This window comes from Taeniopygia guttata, chromosome 2 (genome assembly GCF_048771995.1).
Source record: "Taeniopygia guttata chromosome 2, bTaeGut7.mat, whole genome shotgun sequence".
Lineage (NCBI taxonomy): Eukaryota > Metazoa > Chordata > Aves > Passeriformes > Estrildidae > Taeniopygia > Taeniopygia guttata.
The window spans coordinates 59,302,215-59,325,659 of NC_133026.1; the positions used below are offsets into that span (position 1 = coordinate 59,302,215).

The 23,445-nt window shown below is 38.1% G+C and overlaps 1 protein-coding gene across 2 annotated transcripts in view; it reads left to right on the forward strand.

Moving 5' to 3' along the window:
- The window catches only part of LOC100223925 (cadherin-6), a 102,958-nt gene extending 79,952 nt beyond the window's left edge, over positions 1 to 23,006 (forward strand). The window contains exons 7-12 of one of the 2 annotated variants that reach the window (XM_012571527.5): positions 147 to 400; positions 6,213 to 6,349; positions 10,761 to 10,882; positions 11,683 to 11,800; positions 11,888 to 12,139; positions 15,833 to 23,006. In XM_012571527.5, the coding sequence (XP_012426981.4) occupies positions 147 to 400; positions 6,213 to 6,349; positions 10,761 to 10,882; positions 11,683 to 11,800; positions 11,888 to 12,139; positions 15,833 to 16,323 (1,374 nt within the window). In that variant the 3' untranslated portion in view covers positions 16,324 to 23,006. The remainder of the gene's footprint in view (positions 1 to 146; positions 401 to 6,212; positions 6,350 to 10,760; positions 10,883 to 11,682; positions 11,801 to 11,887; positions 12,140 to 15,832) is intronic. The other variant, XM_041714559.2, reaches the window with a different exon arrangement.
- The last annotated feature ends 439 nt before the right edge of the window (positions 23,007 to 23,445 follow it).

Consider the following 23,445-nt stretch of genomic DNA (forward strand, 5'->3'; position numbering starts at 1 on the left):
TCTGCTGGCATTTTCATTCCAGTTCAGGCTCCCATTATCTAGCACAGGCCTCTCCATGACTTCCCACCATTTGTCCTGCTCATCTGGCTGAGAATCACAGCAATCCCCACTGACTTCTTAAACTTTTTTTTTTTTTTTCTTCCCAGGCATTGGATTTTGAAAGCAAAAACTTGTATATTCTCAAAGTGGAAGCCACCAACACTCATGTGGATCCTCGATTCCTATACTTGGGGCCATTCAAAGACTCAGCCACAGTCAGAATTCAGGTGGAGGATGTAGATGAACCTCCCATGTTCAGCAGACCAGCATACATAATGGAAGTGAAAGAAGATGTTCCATTAAACAGTGTAATAGGAACAGTAACTGCTCAGGATCCAGATGCTGCCAAGAATCCTGTCAAGTAAGCATTTACTACTTCATCTTTCCTGTAAATTTTTTACAGCCTTGATTTTGCTTTTATCATGTCAGCACACACACACAAAAATTCTCACTTGTAACAATGTGAATTGTAGGGCATGCTTGAATATGGAGTATTGTACGTGGTAAAATGATCTCTCATGCTTGGACATATTTGCTCAATAACTATCATAGGTATGTGTGAATGTGTTTGCATGGCCTTTGCATCTTGAATTGTTCTAATCTCTTCAGTAACTAATGTATGCAGTTATTTCTCCCATGAAAAAATTTACTGCAAAAAGACCACTGAGAAAATCTTAGTGTTTTCCTTTCAGCTTTAACATTTTCCAGTGCAGTGCAGTGCATCCTCTTAGCTATATGACAGAGAGGTGATCCAGCAGCCTTTTCTTCTTCTGTCTTCTGTCCAGACCTGGTTGACAGAGGCCACATTCATCTTTTCTAAATCACAAGTAGAAATGTCTCAAAATCAGCTCATGTGCACACCCAGGCTCTGATCTCACCTGTATCAGTGCAAGGCTTGTAAGATAAGAGTCAGTCTCATGAGCTTCATAAATGAAACTTGTCATGAATCAATGAACTGTTCTTAGGGGAAGTGAAGGAAATGTTAAGGTTGGGGTAGATATACCTGTCTTCTTTTTTTGTGAATCGTGTATTGTTTCATTGTATTCTGGAGTACTTAAGTCATACTGGATAGAGTATTAAAGAACTTTTAAATATTTCTGTTCTTTAATTAAGGTTCATTGCTACTGACAAGGCAGCAAGAGGAAGAATCGAAAAGTGCAGCAATATTAAATCCAGGTCAATTTTCAGCAGGTTTCTGAGTTGGGCACCTTGGAAATTCAATAGTTGCCTTTGATCAAAATAGAACAGTGCAGGTTTAATAAAAATCTAGTCCATCAATACTTTACACTTGTGCAAACAATTATCTTTCATCAAGATTTGTTACAGTAATGGGTAATTTTTAAGCTCTTAGCTCATCTTGTGAAAGCAGTAAATATTATAATTTTAATTTCCTAGATGAACAAGCTAAATCTAAAATGTTTCTGGCAGAAACTATCTTCAGTTTGCATAGCATGCCCTATACATGAATTCCTCTTCAAGACTAAGCCTTCTAACTTTAATTAAAGTTTTCTTAAATTTGTACCATGATACGCAGCAATTCTCTGGCATTCTGGGCCAGCAGAGCATAGTCACTTAAAGAGCAGCATAATGTTTTGCTGACTTTGGTGAGGCCCCAGGACAGAATGAACATCTTTTGTAGCACATTTTCATGGGCATGGGCATGCTAGCATGAAGTTGAAAAATTGGTTGGGGTGACACCCAGGCCCCTTGCAGTCTTCATAGGAATCTGCTTTTTTATATCTAATGGCACTGGAGAGTAAGGGGAATGCTTCCCTCCTTCCCTGTGGTGATAGCTACAACCATTTGCATTTCACACCAGCACCAACTCCTAATTATAAGTGATTTACAGTGGATAGGGACTATGCTGTTCATTGTTAAGTTCTGCCTACCGGCTCTTTGCTATTAATTGAATGTGTGTGCCAAAACTTATCTAACTTTCAAAGGGCACTTCTTTAATACCATGTAAGTACTTTGCATATTTTAGTATCAAATAGTTATTGAGCAAAAGTTAGCAGAAGTGTCAAAACTGATGCAGTGCAGCAGAAAGCTTGTCTACTTTTTACATTAATAGCATGCAACAGCCAATTGCAAGGAGAAGAAAAATAAAAATCAGAAAGAGATTAGAGTAATAGAAATAAACATAGCAAGAAAAAACATGAAAATCAGTAAAAGAGAAAGGAAATCAGCAGAGAGCAGTAGGATGAGAGATGTTAACTTGCAATAAATGTAATTTTATGGTGCTAATATCTTGGGTATCTGCTAGAATTTAGGGGCATGGGTTGAGTCTGCATCTTTTTGACAGGGTAATTTTTTTTTTCTATCATGCAATAGAGATGCTAAATCGTATTTTCACTCTGAGCTTCGGGGAAGATGCAATTAGACTATATATATATGACTTGTCTCTTGCTTGTCAATTTTTCTTGACAGTTAAAAATAAAATCTTTAGACACTTGATATTACAATGAAAACCTTCCATTTTCTCCTCTACTCGAGTGGAGATTTCTCTTCTTAAACAAACTGAGCCCTAACTCTGTTAGATGAAAGCCCCTTTGATCTTCCATTAAAGGAAACCTTCACAATATCATTATGAAAATGCATTATGAAAAATTCACACACACATCCCTTCCTGACCCACAAATCTTCCTGACTTGTGGTTGCATTAGACAGCAAGCTGCTGCTGAGCATCAGAAGACAAAGTGATAGCAAAATATGAAGCGGATATCTGCCGTGGTTGTAAGGCTGCATAACCATTTGTGACCTGTGTATTGGCAGAGCTAAATTGCATCAGTCTAAGTCTTCTAAGTAAGTTTTGCTCTGATATGACATTGAGAAAACACAAAAATACACCAGTACATGTTTGGCAATATTTGAATATGTGTCCAAGTGTAGTAGCATTAAGATGCTCCCGAGCAGCACTCTACAGTCTAGAGGTGTTATTAAAAAAAAAGGTTTGCATTCTATTTGTGTTTGATCTACACATAAATAATATGAACTTCTGCATACTGATTAAAAAAAAAAAACAAAACAAAAAAAAAACCATGCTGAAACTGGCACTGCTGTATTGTACATCAGATCTTTTTAAATTGCTAGCTGAGTTTTTTCGCTATAGTAACTCCTCAGAGGCATAATGAAGTTCATCAGTCACTGGAACTGTCTTCCTGCTGTGATTTGATTTACTAAAGTACCCCAGATGAGAATGATCTGCAAACAAATGTAAGGCTAAATTTTGTTTGTGTATTTTACTGACAACATATTTGCATGTGTTAGATTCTCTCTTTTACCCTTCCCTTCTTCCTGTTATGTACAAGGAGAGGCTGGAGTCTACATAGATACTTTTTTACTTCCTAGCTTGTCAATTCCTCAGAGCTTGAAAGAGATGAAGTCCTGAAGTCTGACAAATGCACACCCGTAATTTCATTAAATAAATGTAAAGATTAGTTTGATGTTGTCTACTTAATTCTTACTAGGTTGTGATCCAGAAGTCAGAATCAGCACCAATTCAACATAATTAAAAATCCTTGATCAAAAGAGACTGGATTATGCAAACTGAGAAACAGAAGTGACAGTCTAGGTTATTAAAATCATCCTTCTAAAGCAGATTTAATGGTATAATTGGAATATACTTTAAATGCAGTGACCTTGTATGTATTTTCTTTGGGATATGAAGAAATAAAATTAACATTCCATTAAGAAACTGTCTCTGCTGGGGTTTTTTTTATGAGTTTGAGTCTCCACTTTACAAATGAGAAAAAAGCCATATGAATATACATATGGCTTTACAAATACTTGTACTTTAAAATCCTTAATATCAAGAAGAAGAAGAAGAAGAAGAAGAAGAAGAAGAAGAAGAAGAAGAAGCCCTCAATGTTACAGCCCTGATAATCTTAGAAAACATCCAGAACTTTTTTTTTCCTTCCAGATACTGTACCACAGGTAGAATTTAAGAGATCTTTCAAAGATTTGTGATATTGCAATATACCAAGGCATTAAAATCTGCTAAGACAGTAAGATATTTAAAGCGCATTCAAATTATTGAGCTGGAGTGAAAGTAAAATTGAAGCAAAAACCCCCAATGAACAGACAGCTCATGCCTAAACTAGTTGCTTATTTAAATGTCTTGCTGAATAAGAGTTTGAAACATAGTATTACAGTTAGCTGGAACAGCTAAACTGTGGAAAATCTTGATATTTCATTTAAAAGAAGAATACAGAATCTAGATTTAGCTGCAAAATTGAAATACCAAAGTATTTCAGCTGAAAGGTGTGGAAATGAGCTACAGAATATCTGAAAATAATTGAATTCACAAGATACCAACATAATATCATATAAAAGCCAAAATGAATGAAAGTTAAAATGAAATATTTACCATATCAAATACTTAGTCAAAATATAAAAGAGTCAGACCAATTTATATAAACTTATCCCCATTAAGCATTTCAGCCAAGTCAACAATTTCACACGTGCTGTTTAGATTTTGACAAAGCAGCGCTTTTCAAACTGATGGTAACGTCACAGTGCTACAATAAAGGAACTAACTTAGTGACACCACAGCTGACTTTCAGCCAAAATTGCAGTACTGTCAGTGAAGTGACAGCAATGAATGAAAACTAAATCTAAACTCCCGATGAATTAGCAAAGTTTGCCCGTGCAAGTCCTACAAAAATACGTTAGCTTTTTGTGCTAGTAGCTTTGAATGTCATTTGGGTGCTTCCCTAGGAATTATCATGGAAAAAGAAAAACAGTTTAGTGCAAATAATTAATGCTTGCCATTGTTTTGTTTAAAAAGGTATGCTTCATTTAAATTTTATTTTGGAATAAGATCTAATAAGTCTAATTTGCAGTAGGCATTATATCCCATATTTTATTTGCAAAGAAAAAAAACAGTTACAAGATAATTAACAAGTTAGTTCATTTTAAAATTTTGGCAGAACCACATTTCAACTAGTTTCTTCTTTCCTTCTTTTATGCAAGGTGTTTCTCAGAATTTAAGAGACACTGCACAGGCACTAGGAAACCTGTGCAGAATGGAGGATATGTCTTGCAGATGCTTCTAGGGCAGAGCAGGGAAAGGAAATTTTTCTTCAGCCTCTGTAGTCCCCTGAATTCTGTGGTGGCAGTGAACTCTGCCAGCCATTCTCCTGGCCCAGTTTTCATCTGACTGCTTACCAGCTCAGCTGTTGTCTTTACCCTTGTCTGGACACAAGGGACAGCAGTAGCTGCCTTGTGTCCATCGATGTGGCGTGCAAGGACACCAGGGGAGCACACTGGGCTTCCTAAGGATTGCTCCTGTGTTGTACATGAGCACACAGTTGGACTGGAAACAAGAGCAGAATAATGCAATTGCATTCTTGCTTTGGCAACATCAGAGACATACTTCTGTCAAAAACCTCCATAATTTATGCAAGAATTTTCCCTTCAGAAGAGATGAAACCATGTCACAGCATTTGGATCAAGGTGGTAGCGCTCTGTCCCGGGAATTCTACTTTTAAACTTGGATTTAGTTCAGCTGAAAAAGCAAAAGATCAGATTGAAAATCTGAATCTGTATTTAGACTCTGAGCTTAGCCAGAGCTTGTTAGCATTCCTTTTCGCATATAGATACCATCAAGCAGGGCTGAGAATGTTAGTTTTAATGAGTTACAACAAACCTTTTTGTGATATGTACCATGGAATAATGAATCTCTGTTCAGTGCTGACTTGGTTTGGGAGGGCAACCTTTTTAAATGCTGGGAAGTGAAAAGTACAAATGCACCCCAGCTGTCACATTTTGTATTAGAAATGATTTGGAACAGTTGAGATATCAGTCCATAAAAAAAGGGTTTTATAAAGGAAAAGCCAACTCAGCCTTAAAATAAACTTCATATCTTTCAGGACACAGACTTCACATTTTTCACTAAAAACAAAGCTTTGATGATTCTCAGAGGTATGTAAATTCCGCAGCAATTCATTTATTCAACGACAATACTCCACCTTCTAAATCAAACCTCCAATGTGTCATTATCCAGTAGCTCAGAAGTAGCTCTTTGTGTGAATACATAAAGACTCTGAAGCCTGTGCTGAAAACAAAAGGAAACCCCATTTACTAGTTGTTTGATGTCTAGTCTTAGAAAATGGTTATAGAACATAGAAATTAAAAGGAAAGCATTCCTCTAACCCCTGTCTCTGTATTTGCAGGTACTCTGTAGATCGTCACACTGATATGGACAGAGTATTCAACATCAATTCAGGCAATGGTTCGATATTCACTTCAAAACCCCTTGACCGGGAAACACTGCTGTGGCACAACATTACAGTAATAGCAGCAGAGATCAGTAAGTTAAACCTAAATATGACTCCTGTCCCTGATGTAATGAATTTAGCCTTCCAGCTGAGTGTGTGGAAAGCGCAGCTGGGCACATGTCAGGTTTATGGATAGCCCACTCAATACTAATGAAGAAGCAGTAACTCTGCAAGAGGTTGTCTGCAGTTTTGTGTTTATTAGGGACACAGTTCATGAAAAGGTAACGTAGCAGAGAGAAAAGGTGGCAGTTCTGTGTTCTCTGATCAGTTATAGCCACTTTAAATTATGAACACGGTTGTTGAATTTTGAAACCGGTATGCAGCAAAACAGATGATTTAAAGCCAAACTGCATTCCTTGGCTGAATTCAGGCTCATTCAGACTGGACGTTTTCAAATAAGGTTAAAGTGGCTGGGCAGTTTTATGCACCTCAAATTTTTTGCTTTGTGTGCATCCTTTGAAACTACAAGTTGCAGCTACAAATCAGTCTGTCACTCAGTTTAGATTGTTCCAAAGTAGTAATCTTGTGATAACACTAGACATGCTGATTTTAAAGATTGAAATACCAGGGGTCTAAGATAAGGACAGGTGTTCTTGGCATTAATAAACAATCCACTTTGTTTTAATACATTATCTATAAGTACATCACATACAAGAATATCAGGGAATGCAATTCTATTTGCTTTTGCAGAGTCACAGTGCCTATGTTTATGGTGGAATGGTAGATAAGTTTAATATAAACACCTGTGCTGTGACTGTTACCATGTCTCTCTGCAGCTCAATGGCTAAAAAGCTTTTGACTTTTCTGAGAAAATGTAAGCTTTACTTTCTTTTTTTTGTATGGGTATATGGTTTGATTACCTGCTTAACAGTGAGAAAAGTGTAATAAAAAGCTCAAGATTACTTGACTCAGCTTTATTGTGTAAGTCTTATTTAAAGGTGAAAACTAATGTAAAACAATGCTACTGAGGTAAACAAATGGGGTTATATGAAGGAGTAGTGGGTATGAGCCTATAAAAATGACAGGACATTAATAGTTTGCCCAGTCTCATGAAAGTTTGTACCTTTTAATGCTAGGTATGGGATTTCAGCACACCAAACACTGAATGTTAGTCTCATGGCTGTGTTTCTATTAAGTTCTTGAAGGTGGGTTCTAGGGTCAAAAATTGTACAACATAGGCAGCTCCTGGGTAGAACAGAAGGGAAAAAGAAATGCCTAAAAAGGAAAGAATAGCAAGAACATTTAGCACTGACAATATCAAGAACACTTCATTGACCCCACCTGGGCTGAAATAACATGCAGTATAGAAAATTGTCCAAAATCCAGCTTACCATCTATAGGAAGTATTTATTTGATTTCTTGCTTCCTCCTCTAAGCACAGACCTTCTACCTCACCAAACCTTCTCAACTTAACCTCCTGAGTCGGATACAGGCTTCTGTCTTAATTTCCATTCCTCTTTATTCTGAATCCTTTCAGGGTGCAACAAACCTGCTTCCTAGGGTGTGGTTTACTAAGCCTAGACAAAATTTGGACTAACTAGAGTATATGTCTTCCAAAGGCAATTTTTTTTTGTTGAAATGTACTTTTCTGATCCAGATCACTTCACTAATTTTAGTCTCAAGAGACTAGACTGGAAAGTACCACTGCTTATTGTTCCTGGCAAACCCAGACATTTCTAGCAAGGCTACTTGAAGTCCCATTCCACTAAATTCCATAGAATCACTTATTACTCTCAGTGACATTATCTCATCAAGCTCTAAGTATATTTCATTGACGTAATCTAAAAAAAATCCAGTCAGGTTACAGGCAGGATACATGTGTGGGTGTCCCTTTGATATAGAAAAAAATAATTATAAAGTCATAAAGAGAAACACCTTTCAGTGATGACTGCTCTTGATTTGGTTTTAAAGTTTAAAAAAAGTTGTTTTGCCTTTGTCTAGAATTGTCAGTAAGTATAGATTGCTCCAGTTCATAATATTCTCCTTTTTCACCAGTATGAGCTGCAATTGCTCAGCAGCCCAGAGAATCAATCACGCTGTGACTGCTGCACATAAATGGTTGGTGAAACCCCGGGTCAGTACATCTGCCACAGCCAGACAACAAACTGGCATTAAAACGTGGGACACAGGGCTAGTGAGTCACAGCTGCAGAATTACATCTAATTTGCCAAAGACAATTCCCAGAGTGTTTTTAAATATTTGCTACTTAATACTTATGAGTAAGTCAAACATTGGCAGGACTTTGAGACTGTATTTTGGGAAAAAAAACCACCTCTGTAACAGTTTTATTGCTGGCTCACAGAAAACATATCCCAATACAAAGAAATAGATTTAAGCAGTATGTTGAGTCTATGGAGATAGAGCTCAGCAGTAATTAAGTGATAATGTTAACAGATGAACCTACATTAATTCATTTGCACAAATAATTTGAAAGATGATGACACAAAGTATCCCAAAAAAAAAAAGACTTGAAGATGCATATTGATTTCTATTAAATCAGAGAAGAGGCATATGATCATAGAGCCTAGAGTTTATATGAAGCTTCTGTTTATTACAATATGATTTTTAATTGTGAGAACCTTAAGCATCTAGAAGTAAAATTAAAAATATATAGGTTTAAGTTTAAAAAGCAGGAAAGAAAACAATTCTCCTTCCTTAGAGGAGAAGAAACATGTTTGTCAATATATTTGAATGCATTTGTTTGAAAATTATGCCCTACAAAATAGTCTTGCCAATAGTCCTGTGACTTCAAATGAATGCCTTTGATTTCTGCCTGTTATAAAAATTCAACTCTTTTATTGATGTATTTTAGCAAAGAATTCAGCTCAGTCCATATTAGATGTAAAGTGTTATTTTATACATTGAATGAATTTAGCCCAATGGCTGATATTAGAAAGAGGTTTATGCTTAATGGAATCATATTAACTTCAATGGGACTGTAGAGCCTTAAAGCACAATATTTTGTCCAAATGACTCAGCTCTGTAATACAAATAAGCAATGCCAGTTTTGGAGAAGGCATTTTCACATTTGTAAAAGGATGATAAGCACATTAATAGGACTTTTATTAAAGTCAACAAGCTACTATAATGAATAAATAGAATCTGCTATAATAAATAAATATAATGATAAAACCAGCAAGCTACTATAATGAATGCTTGTAGAAGAATATAGAGTCTTAGTTCTGCTATAATTTATTGCACTATTTTTTCACTCAAATGATAGGTTGAAATGCATTGATAAACCATATTAACATGGGTAGGAGATCAACATAGGAAATTCAGTGTGAACCCTCATGTAGGAGAGGGAAAGATATTTATTTTAAAATAAATTATCTCAATCACACTCTTTTCCTCAGATTTCTCCCTCTCACATTCCCATACCCACATAATCCTGGGTGGATATTGTGTGATATGCAGCACAAAGGAGACGGATCAATGGCAGTGTCTCTTGGATTTCTTTCAATTAGTGATGACAAATTTCTTTGGTACCAGATCTTGTCCATTTTAGGTGTCAGTGGTTGTTATGGTGTGACTTTTTGCCTCATAATCTTTCCAATTTCACCATGCATGGCCCTAGGTAAGGTTACTGCCACTGCTTTTCTTCCTTATTCTGTGTATCATTTTGACTAAAGGGTGTCTCCCCCCTGCAGGAAAAGAAATGGTCTATACAATATGGTGCGCTTCCAGATGGTTTTTTTTCACCTAGAAAGATGATTGTATTTGCACTAATATTCTGTGCTAAGGAATATCTCTGTCAATTTCAGTCTCTTGCCACTATGCAGTCCTTATAGGTTAAAAAAAGATTGTTTACATAGGGGGATCTACAGGTTCTGTATAGAGTTTATGTTTTTCAGCCGATACACTTCAGTATTTACTCTAGAATATATAACAATTCTCAACAGGTTAGAAAGCATCTCTGATCACAACTGCAGTTAATATTTCTATAAAATAATGATAATCATGGTAGCTTGAGGAACAGTGCTACAAGATTTGTAGGGCACAGAGTATTTTATTTAACAAGTGGAGAAGAAACAACCCACTCAATCTCATCCTCATTACTCTTCCTATTGGAGAGCTAAGGAAGGGATCTATATGTTCTAGACGTCTCACAGCCACTAAACAGTATCAGTCAGGCTAATAAATTGATTTAATTTAGTTCCAGTATTATATTTACTTATATCACACATACATTCATAATCACACTTGAAATAATCAAAGGAATTTATAAATCCTGGACTCCAATTCCATCCTAACTCTATATTTACACAGAATTAGAGTAATGATACTGCATTCATCCCATAATACACTCACCAGAAATCAACAGAATGTAAGTGAACTGCTGTAAGTGAGAAGAATTGAGCCACCAAGTCTGTCCTTTTCTTCCACTGCACTGAGTCAGTAACTGGGCTAAATAAAATCGCCATTCTGGTTTTGTCATTTCAGACAACCCAAAACAAAGCAGCCGTGTCCCCGTGTTCATTAAGGTCTTGGATGTAAATGACAACGCTCCAGAGTTTGCCATGTTTTACGAGACCTTCGTCTGTGAGAACGCAAAGGCAGAACAGGTGTGTTGTCTGCTCGTACTGAGAAAATATTCCAAATTAAATGAGCTTTGCTTCTACTCTTGCATTACCTCATCAAGCGGTGCACTTTGCATTACATCAAACTTAATTGCAAAATTAAACAGTGGCTGCACAGTATCTGAATTCACTCAGTATTCTTCCAGCTGACATGATGGTATGGTTTTGAGCGTTATTTTCTGTACTGCACCTTGTTACCCATGATTTATTTTCATTCTTTCATCCTTTGCTTTATTCAGGCACCTCCACTGTCTCCTTCAAAAACAATTCCATGTCTGTAAATGTTACAGGTCCTGTCTTTGATACAACTATATCCTGCTAGATAACTCTCAGTCTACTACTCCTATTGTGAAGTAGTTCAAAGCTGCAGATGATTTGGAAGATTCAGCCAAGCAATTTCTGTGACATGAGATTTGGGTAGATAAATATAAATTCAGCTTGGATTGTCTCACCTTTCATCTCTATTCCTTGTCACAGGCAAAGGTTTCCTACCTGTCTGCAGTGGCATTAACCCAAGCCTTCTGGTGAAATCAACATGATTTTCCTGCCAGCTTTCAAATTCATTATGTCACCCCCTAATGATATAGGATATAATAGTATGATGACCCCAAACAGCATCAACAACATGTGAATGACTTTTCGTGAGCTCAACATAACAACATCTCTGCCTTGAAGCAGAAAAAATATTATTACAAAAGATTGTTTTTACAGGGTTTTTTTTAAGAGTATGTAAATAAACATAAAGTACACTGACTTAGGAGATAATTTTGTTCTTATTGTTTCAGCTGATACAAACATTAAGTGCTGTTGATAAAGATGATTCTTACAATGGACATCAGTTTTCATTCTCCTTAGCTCCTGAGGCAGCCAGCAGCTCAAACTTTACACTACAGGACAACAGAGGTGAATTTCTAGAAAGACTTTTCTTTATTATCTTATCCTTGCTTTCAGTCTTCAGATGAAGATTTAATGCATGCTTTGTGTTTTCAGACAACACAGCAGGGATCTTCACTCGAAAAACAAGATATAACCGGCATGAAACAAGTACCTACTTCTTGCCAGTGGTAATATCAGACAACGATTACCCCATCCAGAGCAGCACTGAAACGGTGACTATTCGGGTGTGCGCTTGTGACCATCGAGGAAAGATGCTGTCCTGCAATGCAGAAGCCTTGATTCATCCTACTGGTCTTAGCACTGGGGCTCTTATTGCCATTCTTCTCTGCATCATTATATTACTTGGTAAGTAGCTCAGGGACATTTTGTTCCTTTCATGGCCATTTTGCATTGCTGTAATGAGTATTCCAAGACTAGGACAAAGAAAAAGAAAAGACATCATTGTCTTATCCTGTACATATATTATTGTATTTTTTCTTCCGAGGGCTGCTACAGATGGGGTGTGTAGGGCACACTTAGTTATCTAAAATTTAGCGATATATGAGGGATAGGAGACAGCTGGGCTCCACACTCTGTTCAATGGAAAGAGACACCTGTAGAGAGACATCTATCCCATCCCATCCCATCCTATCCCATCCCGTCCCGTCCCGTCCCGTCCCGTCCCGTCCCATCCCATCCCATCCCATCCCATCCCAGCCTTTATTGGTATCTAAGGAGGACCAGACATGTTACTCACGACCCTCTGCAGGTGTCCATCCCTTTCTGTTGACCATAGAAAAAGGGCAGATAGCTTACTTTTGAGGAATTAACTTTCCATTTCTAAACTGAGGAGAAAAAAGTCTCAATGCTTTTTTTCTGTTGGAAAAGGATGCTGAGTGATACTGAGGGACTCTCTCAAAGGCTTCAGGGTCCTCCATTTCAGCCACCTGTGATTAGAAAGACATTGGATCCTGTGTGTGGAGGATGGGCAGAGGGCTCTGGCTATGGCTCTTACAGGTGGTCAATTTTTTATATATATATATATATATATATATATATATATATATAAATAAGGACAGTTTGCAACATCTCTCACATACCTGCCAGGTTCCACCCCTCTTGTACTGCAAACAGGGATAGTTGGCCCCTTGGCCATTATCTGTACCTGTTCATCTGGGGGCAACTGTACAATACAACATAGACTGTTCTCTGGGATGTGTTTTTAGGATGATAGGAGAAAAGAAGGGAGTCAGACCAATTTTACAGCAGTGGGGTCAGCAGGGGAGAAAACGTTTCTTTCATGACTCTACTTCTTTTTACCATACTCCTATGGACATGCTACTCACCACTGCAGAGTCATCCTGATCTTTACTTTTAACAAAATTTCGCTCTCCAGTAATGAATCCAAGATGAGGTTGTGGTTCTCAGACTCTAACAATATAGTCATGGCTTGCTCAAATAAGCTCTATCCCATTTTCAGAAAAGATTCCCACAATAACAATCTGATCTTTAATTCACCATTAAATTCATTTTTTAAAACACGGTATCATTGCCCCTAAGGGCTGAGCTCACTTTGTATTAAGTTCCTTACCAGAAAAAGTAATGTAATGCTGCAGGTAGTCTTGCACTCGTTAGTACAACTGTGCTCATTAATATCAATCTGACATTAAACGATTTCCTGTTTTATGTCAATCGAAAATAATTGATTCTATGTGCTAAGCAGCACTTTATGTCAATTACTGCTCATGCCACCATGCACCATAAGCAGATTTTCAATTAACTCAGCTATATAATTTTCTATTTTCAGGCTGGTTGTAGGGTTTGAATGTGCAACCACTACTGAGTGAAAAACAATACTCTGGGCAGATCTGAAGATCTGAACCACAACTCAAAATTTATCAGTAACAAAAAGTGCCTGTAAATTGCTAGGTTTATATGAAGTTTAAGTAAGTTTAGCATCTTATCAGGAGGTTTCAGATACTGCTGAACACAGACATGCAAATAAAGGTGATGTACTTCAACATGCAGCTTATTATCGGGTCTTTTTCCTGCAGGTTCAGCACAAAGCAGTAAAATCCATGGATCAGATGTGATGTATTTATCAAAGCCTCATCCTTCCATGTTCTGTGCAGCACTGTTTCTGAAATGAGATACTTCTGCAACTCTTTGATATAAAATCTATCGTTCCTATGCTTTCTCAGACCATTCTACCAGTCACTGTTCCAGAAACCCATTCCAAATTGACATTGTGTTTTTCAAGTTCTCCAAAATGTTCTCCAGATATTTCTCTTCTTTCATACATGTCTTTCACCAGTCCTTCCACACAGTGCCACAGCTTTTTGCTCTTGAGGAAGACAACTGCAATTTTGTACAGCAGCACAAAGAAGCATCACTCAGACTAGGACCCTTCTCTGACATCATAAGTAAATCCTCATCAGTAGGCTAAGGTCTTAATGCAGTCTGAACCACCTCTTCTAATCCTTCAACTTCACCATCCATTTCCTTTCAACTCATATTGACAAATTTTCTTCCTTAGTCACAGTATTTCTATGGTAAAACACAGCATTTTCCTACTTTATCCTGTCTTTTTGGTGACCTTCCATAGTCAACCTACAATGCAGGGGAACTTATAAAAAAAACCAACCACCAAATCAAACAAAACAAAATATAATAATAAAAAAAAAAGCAACAACAACAAAAAAAACCCACAAAAAATTCAACAGAAACAACCACCTCCCCTGACCAAAAGGAAAAACCCACCAGATTTTGTCTTTCAAAGGAAACTAAGAATTATAAGGTTCAACAGAATAAAGTTTTGGGTTGGGTACAACCTTAGTCCTTGATATTGACCTTAAAAGATTACAACTGAGGAAAGGACTGAAAAAAAATCTTTAACAGTTACTGTGCTTAACTCACACGCCATTTTAAAAGCAAAGCTGACATGAAGGATCACTGTGATCCACCTTATCATCTCACATCAATGAGTTTAGGCATTTCTGCTTTGCTTTGCTATGAAAAAACAGTAAAGACAGCAAGATGTGTCCTTCCTTGGAGTTTGCACAGCAAAGCTGAAATGCTGGGCACTGCAGACCTCAGACTACCAAAGCAACACTGACAGCAGAAATACATCCCTTCTCCTTGCTACTGTTAATTTGTCAGTATTCAGCGATTTACATCTTCATCTAGAATACAGCTAAGAAATCTGAAATCATCTTCTATAGGAAAGTGTTGACCATATCCCTTTCCACACTCTGTGTCCACTTCTCCATCACTACTGAAAATCATTAATGAGTAAAAATATTAAAATTTGCATCAGGATCATGGAAAGAATTCCTTCCCTCCAATTAAATGAAAAATATGTGTATGCAAACGCACACTTTAAAATGAAGGACATAAAATATGTTCTAGAAATCTGCCATTGTCAGATTAAAAAATACCTTTATCATATCTCATCAGTTCGTTATTTAATTTGTGTACTTTTCAAGGTGATGTACATTGTAAAAACCTTCCAGGGAAGTTAATAAAACTCAGACTTTGTGGTCGCTGAAAATCCACTCCATATTCCAAGCTTTTTTCCCAGAGGAGCATAGATTTACTTATCTTGAAATTCTGTCTTGCTAAGATCAGTAGATACCATCCTTGTCCATAGCAAAACTTGCATATTGTCCAAGGCGTTCAACATAACTAATGCTGATGTTAGTTATTCTGGAGAAAGTGTTTCTTCCTTCGCAGCTGTCATGAAACTAGTTCTGTTCTCAAGGTGACAAAATTAGTATATAGCTCTGGATAACAAAGTGCCTACCAGCAAAAAGACACTCTGCTTGGCTTCCTACAAGTTTGACATCTCCTTTCTTCTGTGCATCCATGATATTTCATCTCCCAAGGAACTCACAGGCAGAGCAAGCGCAGCTTGAAAATTCGATGTGCACATTTTCAGTTTTTCGAAGCATCTTCTCAAACTTCAAGCTCAAGCAGAGGCGCAGCATTTCTTCTGGGCTTTAATGGAGTTGGGGATTAATCTTTTTTCCCTTTCTCTTTCTCTGTTGTTTTTGTTTGCAGTTACTGTGGTGCTGTTTGCAGCACTGAGACGGCAGCGGAAAAAAGAGCCTTTGATAATTTCCAAAGAAGACATTAGAGACAACATTGTCAGTTATAATGATGAAGGTGGTGGAGAGGAAGACACCCAGGCATTTGATATTGGCACGCTGAGGAATCCCGAAGCCATAGATGATAATAAATTACGCAGAGACATTGTGCCAGAAACGCTTTTTCTGCCACGGCGGACTGCAACAGCACGAGATAACACGGATGTCAGAGATTTCATTAACCAAAGGTTAAAAGAAAATGACACTGATCCAACAGCACCCCCGTATGACTCATTAGCAACCTACGCATACGAAGGTAATGGTTCTGTGGCCGAGTCCCTCAGCTCCTTGGAGTCGGTGACTACGGACGGAGATCAGGACTACGATTACCTCAGTGACTGGGGACCACGGTTTAAAAAGCTGGCAGATATGTATGGCTCAATGGACAGTGACAAAGACTCCTAATGTGTTGTCATTTTTTTTTTCCTCTTTTTTTTCTGTTCCTCATTCCCAGAAACAGCACTGGGATATGTGAAGTGGCTATTTCTTTCTGTTTCTCCACAGTTGTTTGAAAGGGTTCTCTATTCTACCCATTTGAATTGTCTAATGACTGCAGTCTGTGTGGGTTAGCCATCAGAAAACTTTATCTAGTATCATTTTATGAGCTTCCAAGAGGCAAAATCCTTGGTTTTTTCAGTGCATCCAGTTTACCAAGCCAATCTTACAGGCACAGCAGTAGTGGAGGGGAAAAAAAAAAAAGGATCAGATGGGGAGCAATATTTTTACTTGTTCTGCTTATATTGTAAATTGGAGTATATTACTGTTTAAGCTCACTTGCTTTTTACTTGTATTCAGACTATTCAGCTCAGATGACTGCTCTGTCAATTGTGTATTGCACATCCCAATGTACTGAGGTACCCTAGTTTACCCTATGTATTATAGTCAAAAGTAGTGGCGATGGAATGAAGGTTTATTATACAAGTAGAGTAAGCTGAGAAAAGAACATCAAACATGCATTTTACTCATGAGGAGGTTAGAGAGACTTAATGGTCATTTAAACCTGAGTGTTTCTCTAGAACTCACCATTTCCCCATTGCACTGAATCATACTAACACACACATATATATAGTTCATTGACTGCTCTGTATATATTCTTTGGACCTAGCATTGCTGGAGAGATGTGTGTGTGTGCACGTGTATGTGGTCAATAGCCCCAATATATAATTCTTGGATGGTTTCCCTATTCTAACCCAGGCTTGCTTTGCAATACAGGGAAAATCATCAAATCCAGATTAGGTCATGGCTTAGAGGAAGGAACAAATCATAATTCTGCTTTTGCTTGTTCTTCCTCAGTCGGCCTCCACCTTCACATCAGTTCAGTGATGGCCACTGTCCTGGGATGTGGTAGTCAGGGTGTTCATATCCAGCTACTCCTGCCTGTTCTTGTGTCAGGTGGGGAGGAGTGACCTCAAGGTGACTGCCACCCTCTGGGGCAAAAGGAGCAACTGCAAGGGAAGAAAGTGCTTTTTTTGTCCTGACCTTCTCTGCCTGGATGTCCGGGGTGGATTCCTGACTGACTCTCTGCCCAGTTTTGCTATCTGTAAAATGGGGGAATAATGCCTACCTCATTAGGATGTTGCAAGAACTATGTAAGTCATTTGGAAAATGCTTTAGAAATGGAGAACACTGGCATTCTGCCAGAGGAGGTAACTTTTTATGCTTTTGGGTAGTAGTTTCCTTTTTTTTTCTTCCAGATTCAACCCCTGAATAAACAAATAATGGTCATTCCAGTGGCCTGAAAAGGGGGGTTTATAATTATAACTCATATTTAAAATAAACTACTCAGTCAGGGTCGTTAAATACTTCAACAAAAAGTGAAATTTTAACTGCAAGTTTCTCTGTGTATGTTTATCTGCTTTGCCAAGCGAAGTAATTTTTGTCCAGGTGTGGAGTGGGGGAAGTTGCCATAATCTTGGGCCAAAACAGTTTTCTTTTTAGCTTGCACACCACTCAGTATTTCAGTTGGTTTTTCAAACATATCGTGGCTGCTCTTCAAACCCAGACATCTAGGAGAGGCTCTCTGGAGAAAACCCTAAGGGGCTGCCATGGGGCATATCTGATTCCAGGAGTTAAACACCAACCTGTGTCCCAAAGTAGGGAACCAGCCCATGGCACTGTGCCAAGGAAAGAAGAAATTATTATTTTTAAAATACCTCATCTGTAACTATTCTAATTTATTTGAAACAGTATTTAATACCAGAATTACAGGAACAGACCTGTTTTCATCCTCCCCCAAATTTTAAGTGAATAATTTTGAAAAATAAACAGCTCCAATTTACTCCAGAAATAAAGAGAGATGAGATCAAAGTTAATAAACAGAAAACTAAGAGCAATTAAAAATTAATCCCTGGAATTCATTACTCCTTGTGAGTTAAAGAGAGCAGTTAGAGTCCCAAGTATTAGACTTTTACAACCACAATGGCAGAATTTTAGGTTTTGTGGACCAGCTCAGAGCAAAGAGGATGAGCCAGCCATGCTGTGGCCCTGGCTGGGCAGGAAAAAACTTGTTGAGCACTGCACACCTGTAGGTGTAGAGCACAGCAGCTATTGGCTTGCAGATGCCCAGCACTATAGATTGGATGCCTTCAGAGCAGAGGAGTTTCCAAGGGTCCATAGTCCTTGGCCTCGTTGGTGGAAGGCTCTCAGGGTGTTTTAAGTCCAACAGAGTGTAGTTCCCAATTCCATCTCTTAGTGCGGAGCTGAGCTGTTGCACCCATCATAATGGCAATGGCATGACTAGAGCCTTATTATGTCCTCCTCAGGTCCCCTAATATATTTTAAGATGCTAAAAGCCTAGCTCTTCATGGCTTCCTTGAAATTGGAACTTCTAGGAAGCAATCTGTCCAAAAGCTGTCTCTGGCAGACAGGAAAGACCATCTGGATTTCCATGTAGAGGAAGAGCAGATGCTCAGCACCACAGGTCCCCTCACACAGCATCAGTGGGACCAGCAGATCCCACCAGGGACTCTCCCCAGTGGCTTCCTAACATATCCCTCTCTCACCCTTCACTCTGGGGTTGCGTCCTGCCAATAGCCCCAAGCTCAGAATCCAGCTGGGTGCCTGAAGTGAGCCAGTGAACTATCCCTTCCCTCCCTTAAGCCTCAAGGAAGCAGACTGGTGTGTGGAGGGATGGCAGAGTTGGGTGTGATGTTGTTCAGCCCTGCAAGCTACCCCCAGCTCATGGGAAGAGGGAGTTGGTGGCACTTGACCGAAGACAGCTCCAGTACCCTGAAGGGACTGGGCCACTCTACAAGTCAGCAGCCTGCATTAGTCTCTTCTTGGGTGGGATAATGGGACAGGAGGATTGTGAACTCCTTGTAACTATTTTCTTATGTTTGTACAGTGATTTAGTGATTGTTAATAGCAGTCCAAGTGCAAGTTTTAGGTTGTTTTTTTGGGGTTTTTTTTTGGTTTTTTTACTTTTAATTCAAAGCTGGCTTTATCTTGTCTATTGAGTGACAGAGTAAATAATAGAGAGTGGCTACTCGTGCCTGTTATGTAAATATATTATATATATAAAATTATGTTATGTCACCACAAATATGGTGCCTGAATAGCAAATGCATTCTTCTAAGAAAATTTGAGGCAAACTTGCATCCAAATTATTATTTATGCATCTAGGTTTTGAGGTCTATTTTTTCCTGCAAATTAAACAGATTTAGCATCTCTCACACAGAAAGAAGAGTTTAATTCTTTCTTTTCTTCTTGCTTGGCAGTACCACAAAGTGCAATTTATGAAATCAGTACTGCATTCTAAATATTGAAAGTGCCATATTGCAGTGAATACAAACCTTAGCAGCAGTATTTCTTTGCACTGTGTTGCATGGTGGTGTGCTAGATGATAGAAATGAGTATTTAACAGTGCTTTCACACAGTGCTACAATTGTCATTTGTAGATAACCAGTTGTTGAACTATGGGCTCTGAAGTGGCTTTCAAGGCTGTTTTAAGCCTGCTCTTCTTATAACCACACCTACTTCAGAAGAAGAAATACTATTAAACAGTTTAGCTAAGCCAGGTAGAGAGATAAAAATGCAGTTCGCTTTTAATTTGGGAAAGCATCTGACCTAACAACAGGAAATATATTAAAAGATGCCAAGGAATTCAGTGGAGTCAACATGAAACAGGGATATGCCAGCCATGCAACTGCTGAACAATAACATCTCTACACTTGAAACGGAATAAGGTTTCTACAGTAACTATTTAATCTCAACTCCTAAGAGAGTTACTTTACCCCAGAAAACTGGTGGGGAGTTGTTTTTGTTTTGTGTTTGCTAGGGTGTTTTTTACCCCAGGAGAACTACTTCAGGTGAAACCCAATTCTATCCTACAGCAGCACTAGTGTAGGGAGACACAGCAGCCCGTGCCTCCAGTGCAGCTCTTTCAGGACATCTCTTTGTGCAGACAAGTGCTTTGAAGAGAGCTGAGGCAAAGACTTGCAGAGAGCTCTGCACAAGGCTCTACCAGCAGTATCACAGGACTGAGATGTGTTCCTGAACCTGACAGAGATGGAGTTGTGTCTAACCACGAGAAAACAAAATTGTCTGTATTTTTCAGTTATATCTGTTAAAAATGTGCTGGAAAAGATAGGTAGTAGAAGAACATGCCACCTATACCAACAAAAATGTTTTGTAAATTTTTCCTAAGAAACATATTTATCTGGCCTTGCTTCAGGTGTTTCTGTTAAATATGAATGGAAGAGGCAACCTTCAAATAATCCACTTTAGGAAGTAGCAGTCCACATTACAAGTTACAGCTTTTCCATTTCTCTGTTATTAACAAAAAAAAAAAAAAAAAATCCCCCAAAACCAAGAGAACGAACATCTGCAGTACCATAAACCCAGAACAGTCATAGAGAAGGATAGCAGAGAGAAATGTCTTTAGAAATGTATGTCTACACATGTACAGTTTGAAAACCAGAATTATCCATGTTGAGCAGAACCAGCAGTGGACTTCCAACACTTTCAGGTTTCCTGACACACCAGAAGGAGATCTGCATGGATAGGGAGAAAGACATATCTTTTACACCAAGCAACTTAAATCCAGGGCGTTTCCATGTAGATCTCTTTGAAAGAAAGACATGTGTTACATTTCTGCAGAAAAAGCATCTTGATGGTCTTCTGCAGGGTGAATTCTGGATATGGTTTTGAGCAGGTAGCTCTCTGCAAGCACCACTGTGTTAGTTCTACTTGCCACCATCTGTTAGAAAGGTCTCTCCATGTTTCCTTTGGCTGTGAGAAGCATTGAAATGTTTCAGAAGACCACTGTCCCAAATGGATGTTGCCATCCCCTGCCCATTTGCATTTCAATTAACTCTGCAATCTGAGCTGCCTCATCAAATGAGCACTGACAAAGTAACAGTCATTATGCTGCTTCCAGTGAGTATGAAATATGTCATAAGCTGTGAAAGGCAGGATTTTTCCAACCCATCTACACCTCTGAAACAGCAGCCTCATCCAATAAATGTCAAAGCCACGGTATTTTTTGCTTTCAGTTCAGTCTTTAGAAAGATTTCTTTTCTCAGAGATTGTTTCTGCACTTAGAAAGGAACAAAGGCATATTTAACGTCTAGAGACTCATGCATTGCTCCAGAAAGAGAGAAAACCACAGAATTCCAATACAATTCTTTAATACCAGTCTCTGCCCTCAGCATTTTTATTTAAGCCAGCTGAAACAATCTTGATCCTGCCCGTCATTTTGCAATATTACACTTTTGAGCCCAGGCTTGTGTTTGTCATTCACTAAAACAGTCACCTGAACAGTTCATAAAATTCAGTGGTAGGTATCCAAAAGAGGTGGCTGGGGTTATAGGAACTACAAGTGTCAGAGAACTGAGCATTTCAGGAAGAAGAACAGGAGGTGAATTGTGTGGGAGTGAGGGGAGGTAGTCAGGCATATGCAAGGCAGGCCCATGGCACTTAAAAGCCACAAAGCTATTATCTTGTGCGTAGAGTCACTGGATTTCAAAGGAGTTTTTACAGAACCTGCCCTTATCCTTTTTTCTTCATGTATCTTTGGCTTTCTTTAAAAATAAAATTTTAAAGAAAAAAAAAAAAGAAGAAAAATAAATAAAAAGGAGCTGCTATGTTTAAATTTCTCCTACCACAAAGTCAATTTGACAAATAAGGCATAAGTCCAGCATATAGAGAAATCCTGTCCATTCCCATGGGCTTTTGACTTTTCCTATGAGACTGCACTATTTATGTAAATATACTTGGAGACACTTTCTATAAGCTTTTAGTTTTCTATGATCTATTACTTTAGTGTTTATTAAAGATACAAACTTATAGAACTATTAAGCATTCAGGTGAACACTACAAAGAAAGAACACTGCAAACACAAAATCATTATGGATTTTGACACTTAAAAAACTCTTCAGAATCACTGTACTGTTTTAATTCTATGATTACTTTCACTGCTTTGAAAAAATTAAACTTAAAAGAAAGGCCTTATAATATATGCTATGTGCATCTTAACTGTGTTACTGAGAGAAATCAATCTGGCAAACTCCTATTGCGATTTGTGATTTTTTTTTTTAAGCCCTTTAAAATAAATGCTCTTTGGTATTGATTTTTTTTTAATTAAAAATACTTCCAAGCATAAATTGAAAATGATGCCTCCACCTGGGAAGATTTACTTGCTGGCATGCTCCAGCCACACAGGCTCTCATGATGTCATCCCCTGGTTGTGCCAAGGGAGCCTCAGCATTGGATGGATCTGTCATTTCTCAGCAGAGAGCAATGAGATGTTTGTGGGTGACAATTTTGTCACCCAAGAGGTTTACACCTAGAACTTCCCTGTGTTGCAGAGGGACCCGTGCTGAAATGATTACCTCTTCTGCAGCGTGGATGGGCAATTTGTTTTTGTCAGATGGAAAGTGTGCACTCTCTCCCTTATATTTCCTGTTCACTGTACTGGCTTCTTTCTTTGGGGTTGGGGGGGGGGGGGCACAGGAAATGAAATTTAAGGATTTGATGAGAAACCAATTTGAGCAGCAATTTCTCACAGACAGAGTGAATTTGCCTTTTTGCAAATTGATTTTTGTAACAAGTTATTTATATGATATTACTTAATAAATTGTTTTTTCTAACTTGTTTTTTTTTTTTTTTCTAATTCTCTCAATATATGTTATGTATTTATAACACTATCATAAAGATAAACCTTTGGAAAGATTCTCCAATCACCTTAAGACAAAGGGCGAAATTGACTCAGTCTTTGAAATTCCATTCTTAAGTGTCTGGTGTGCACCATGCTATAAAAGCAGTAGGATCACTATTCTGTATTTGCTGAGGCCTCCCAAGAGTGGTGTAATTCCAGAAGGAATCATCCATGAGGAGGACATTAGTCTGTGATCACAATTCTAATTTTGACTAGCCAAGGTATCCCAGGAGGGCAGCAGAAGCTTTGTCAAGGTAAAGGGTGCAAATGCCTTTATTTAAGCATATAAAGATCACATAATTTATAATAGCACTATTCAGTTATTTGTCTTTCATCATATGAGATTAAAAAAATTTAGTCTCATTGCAGTT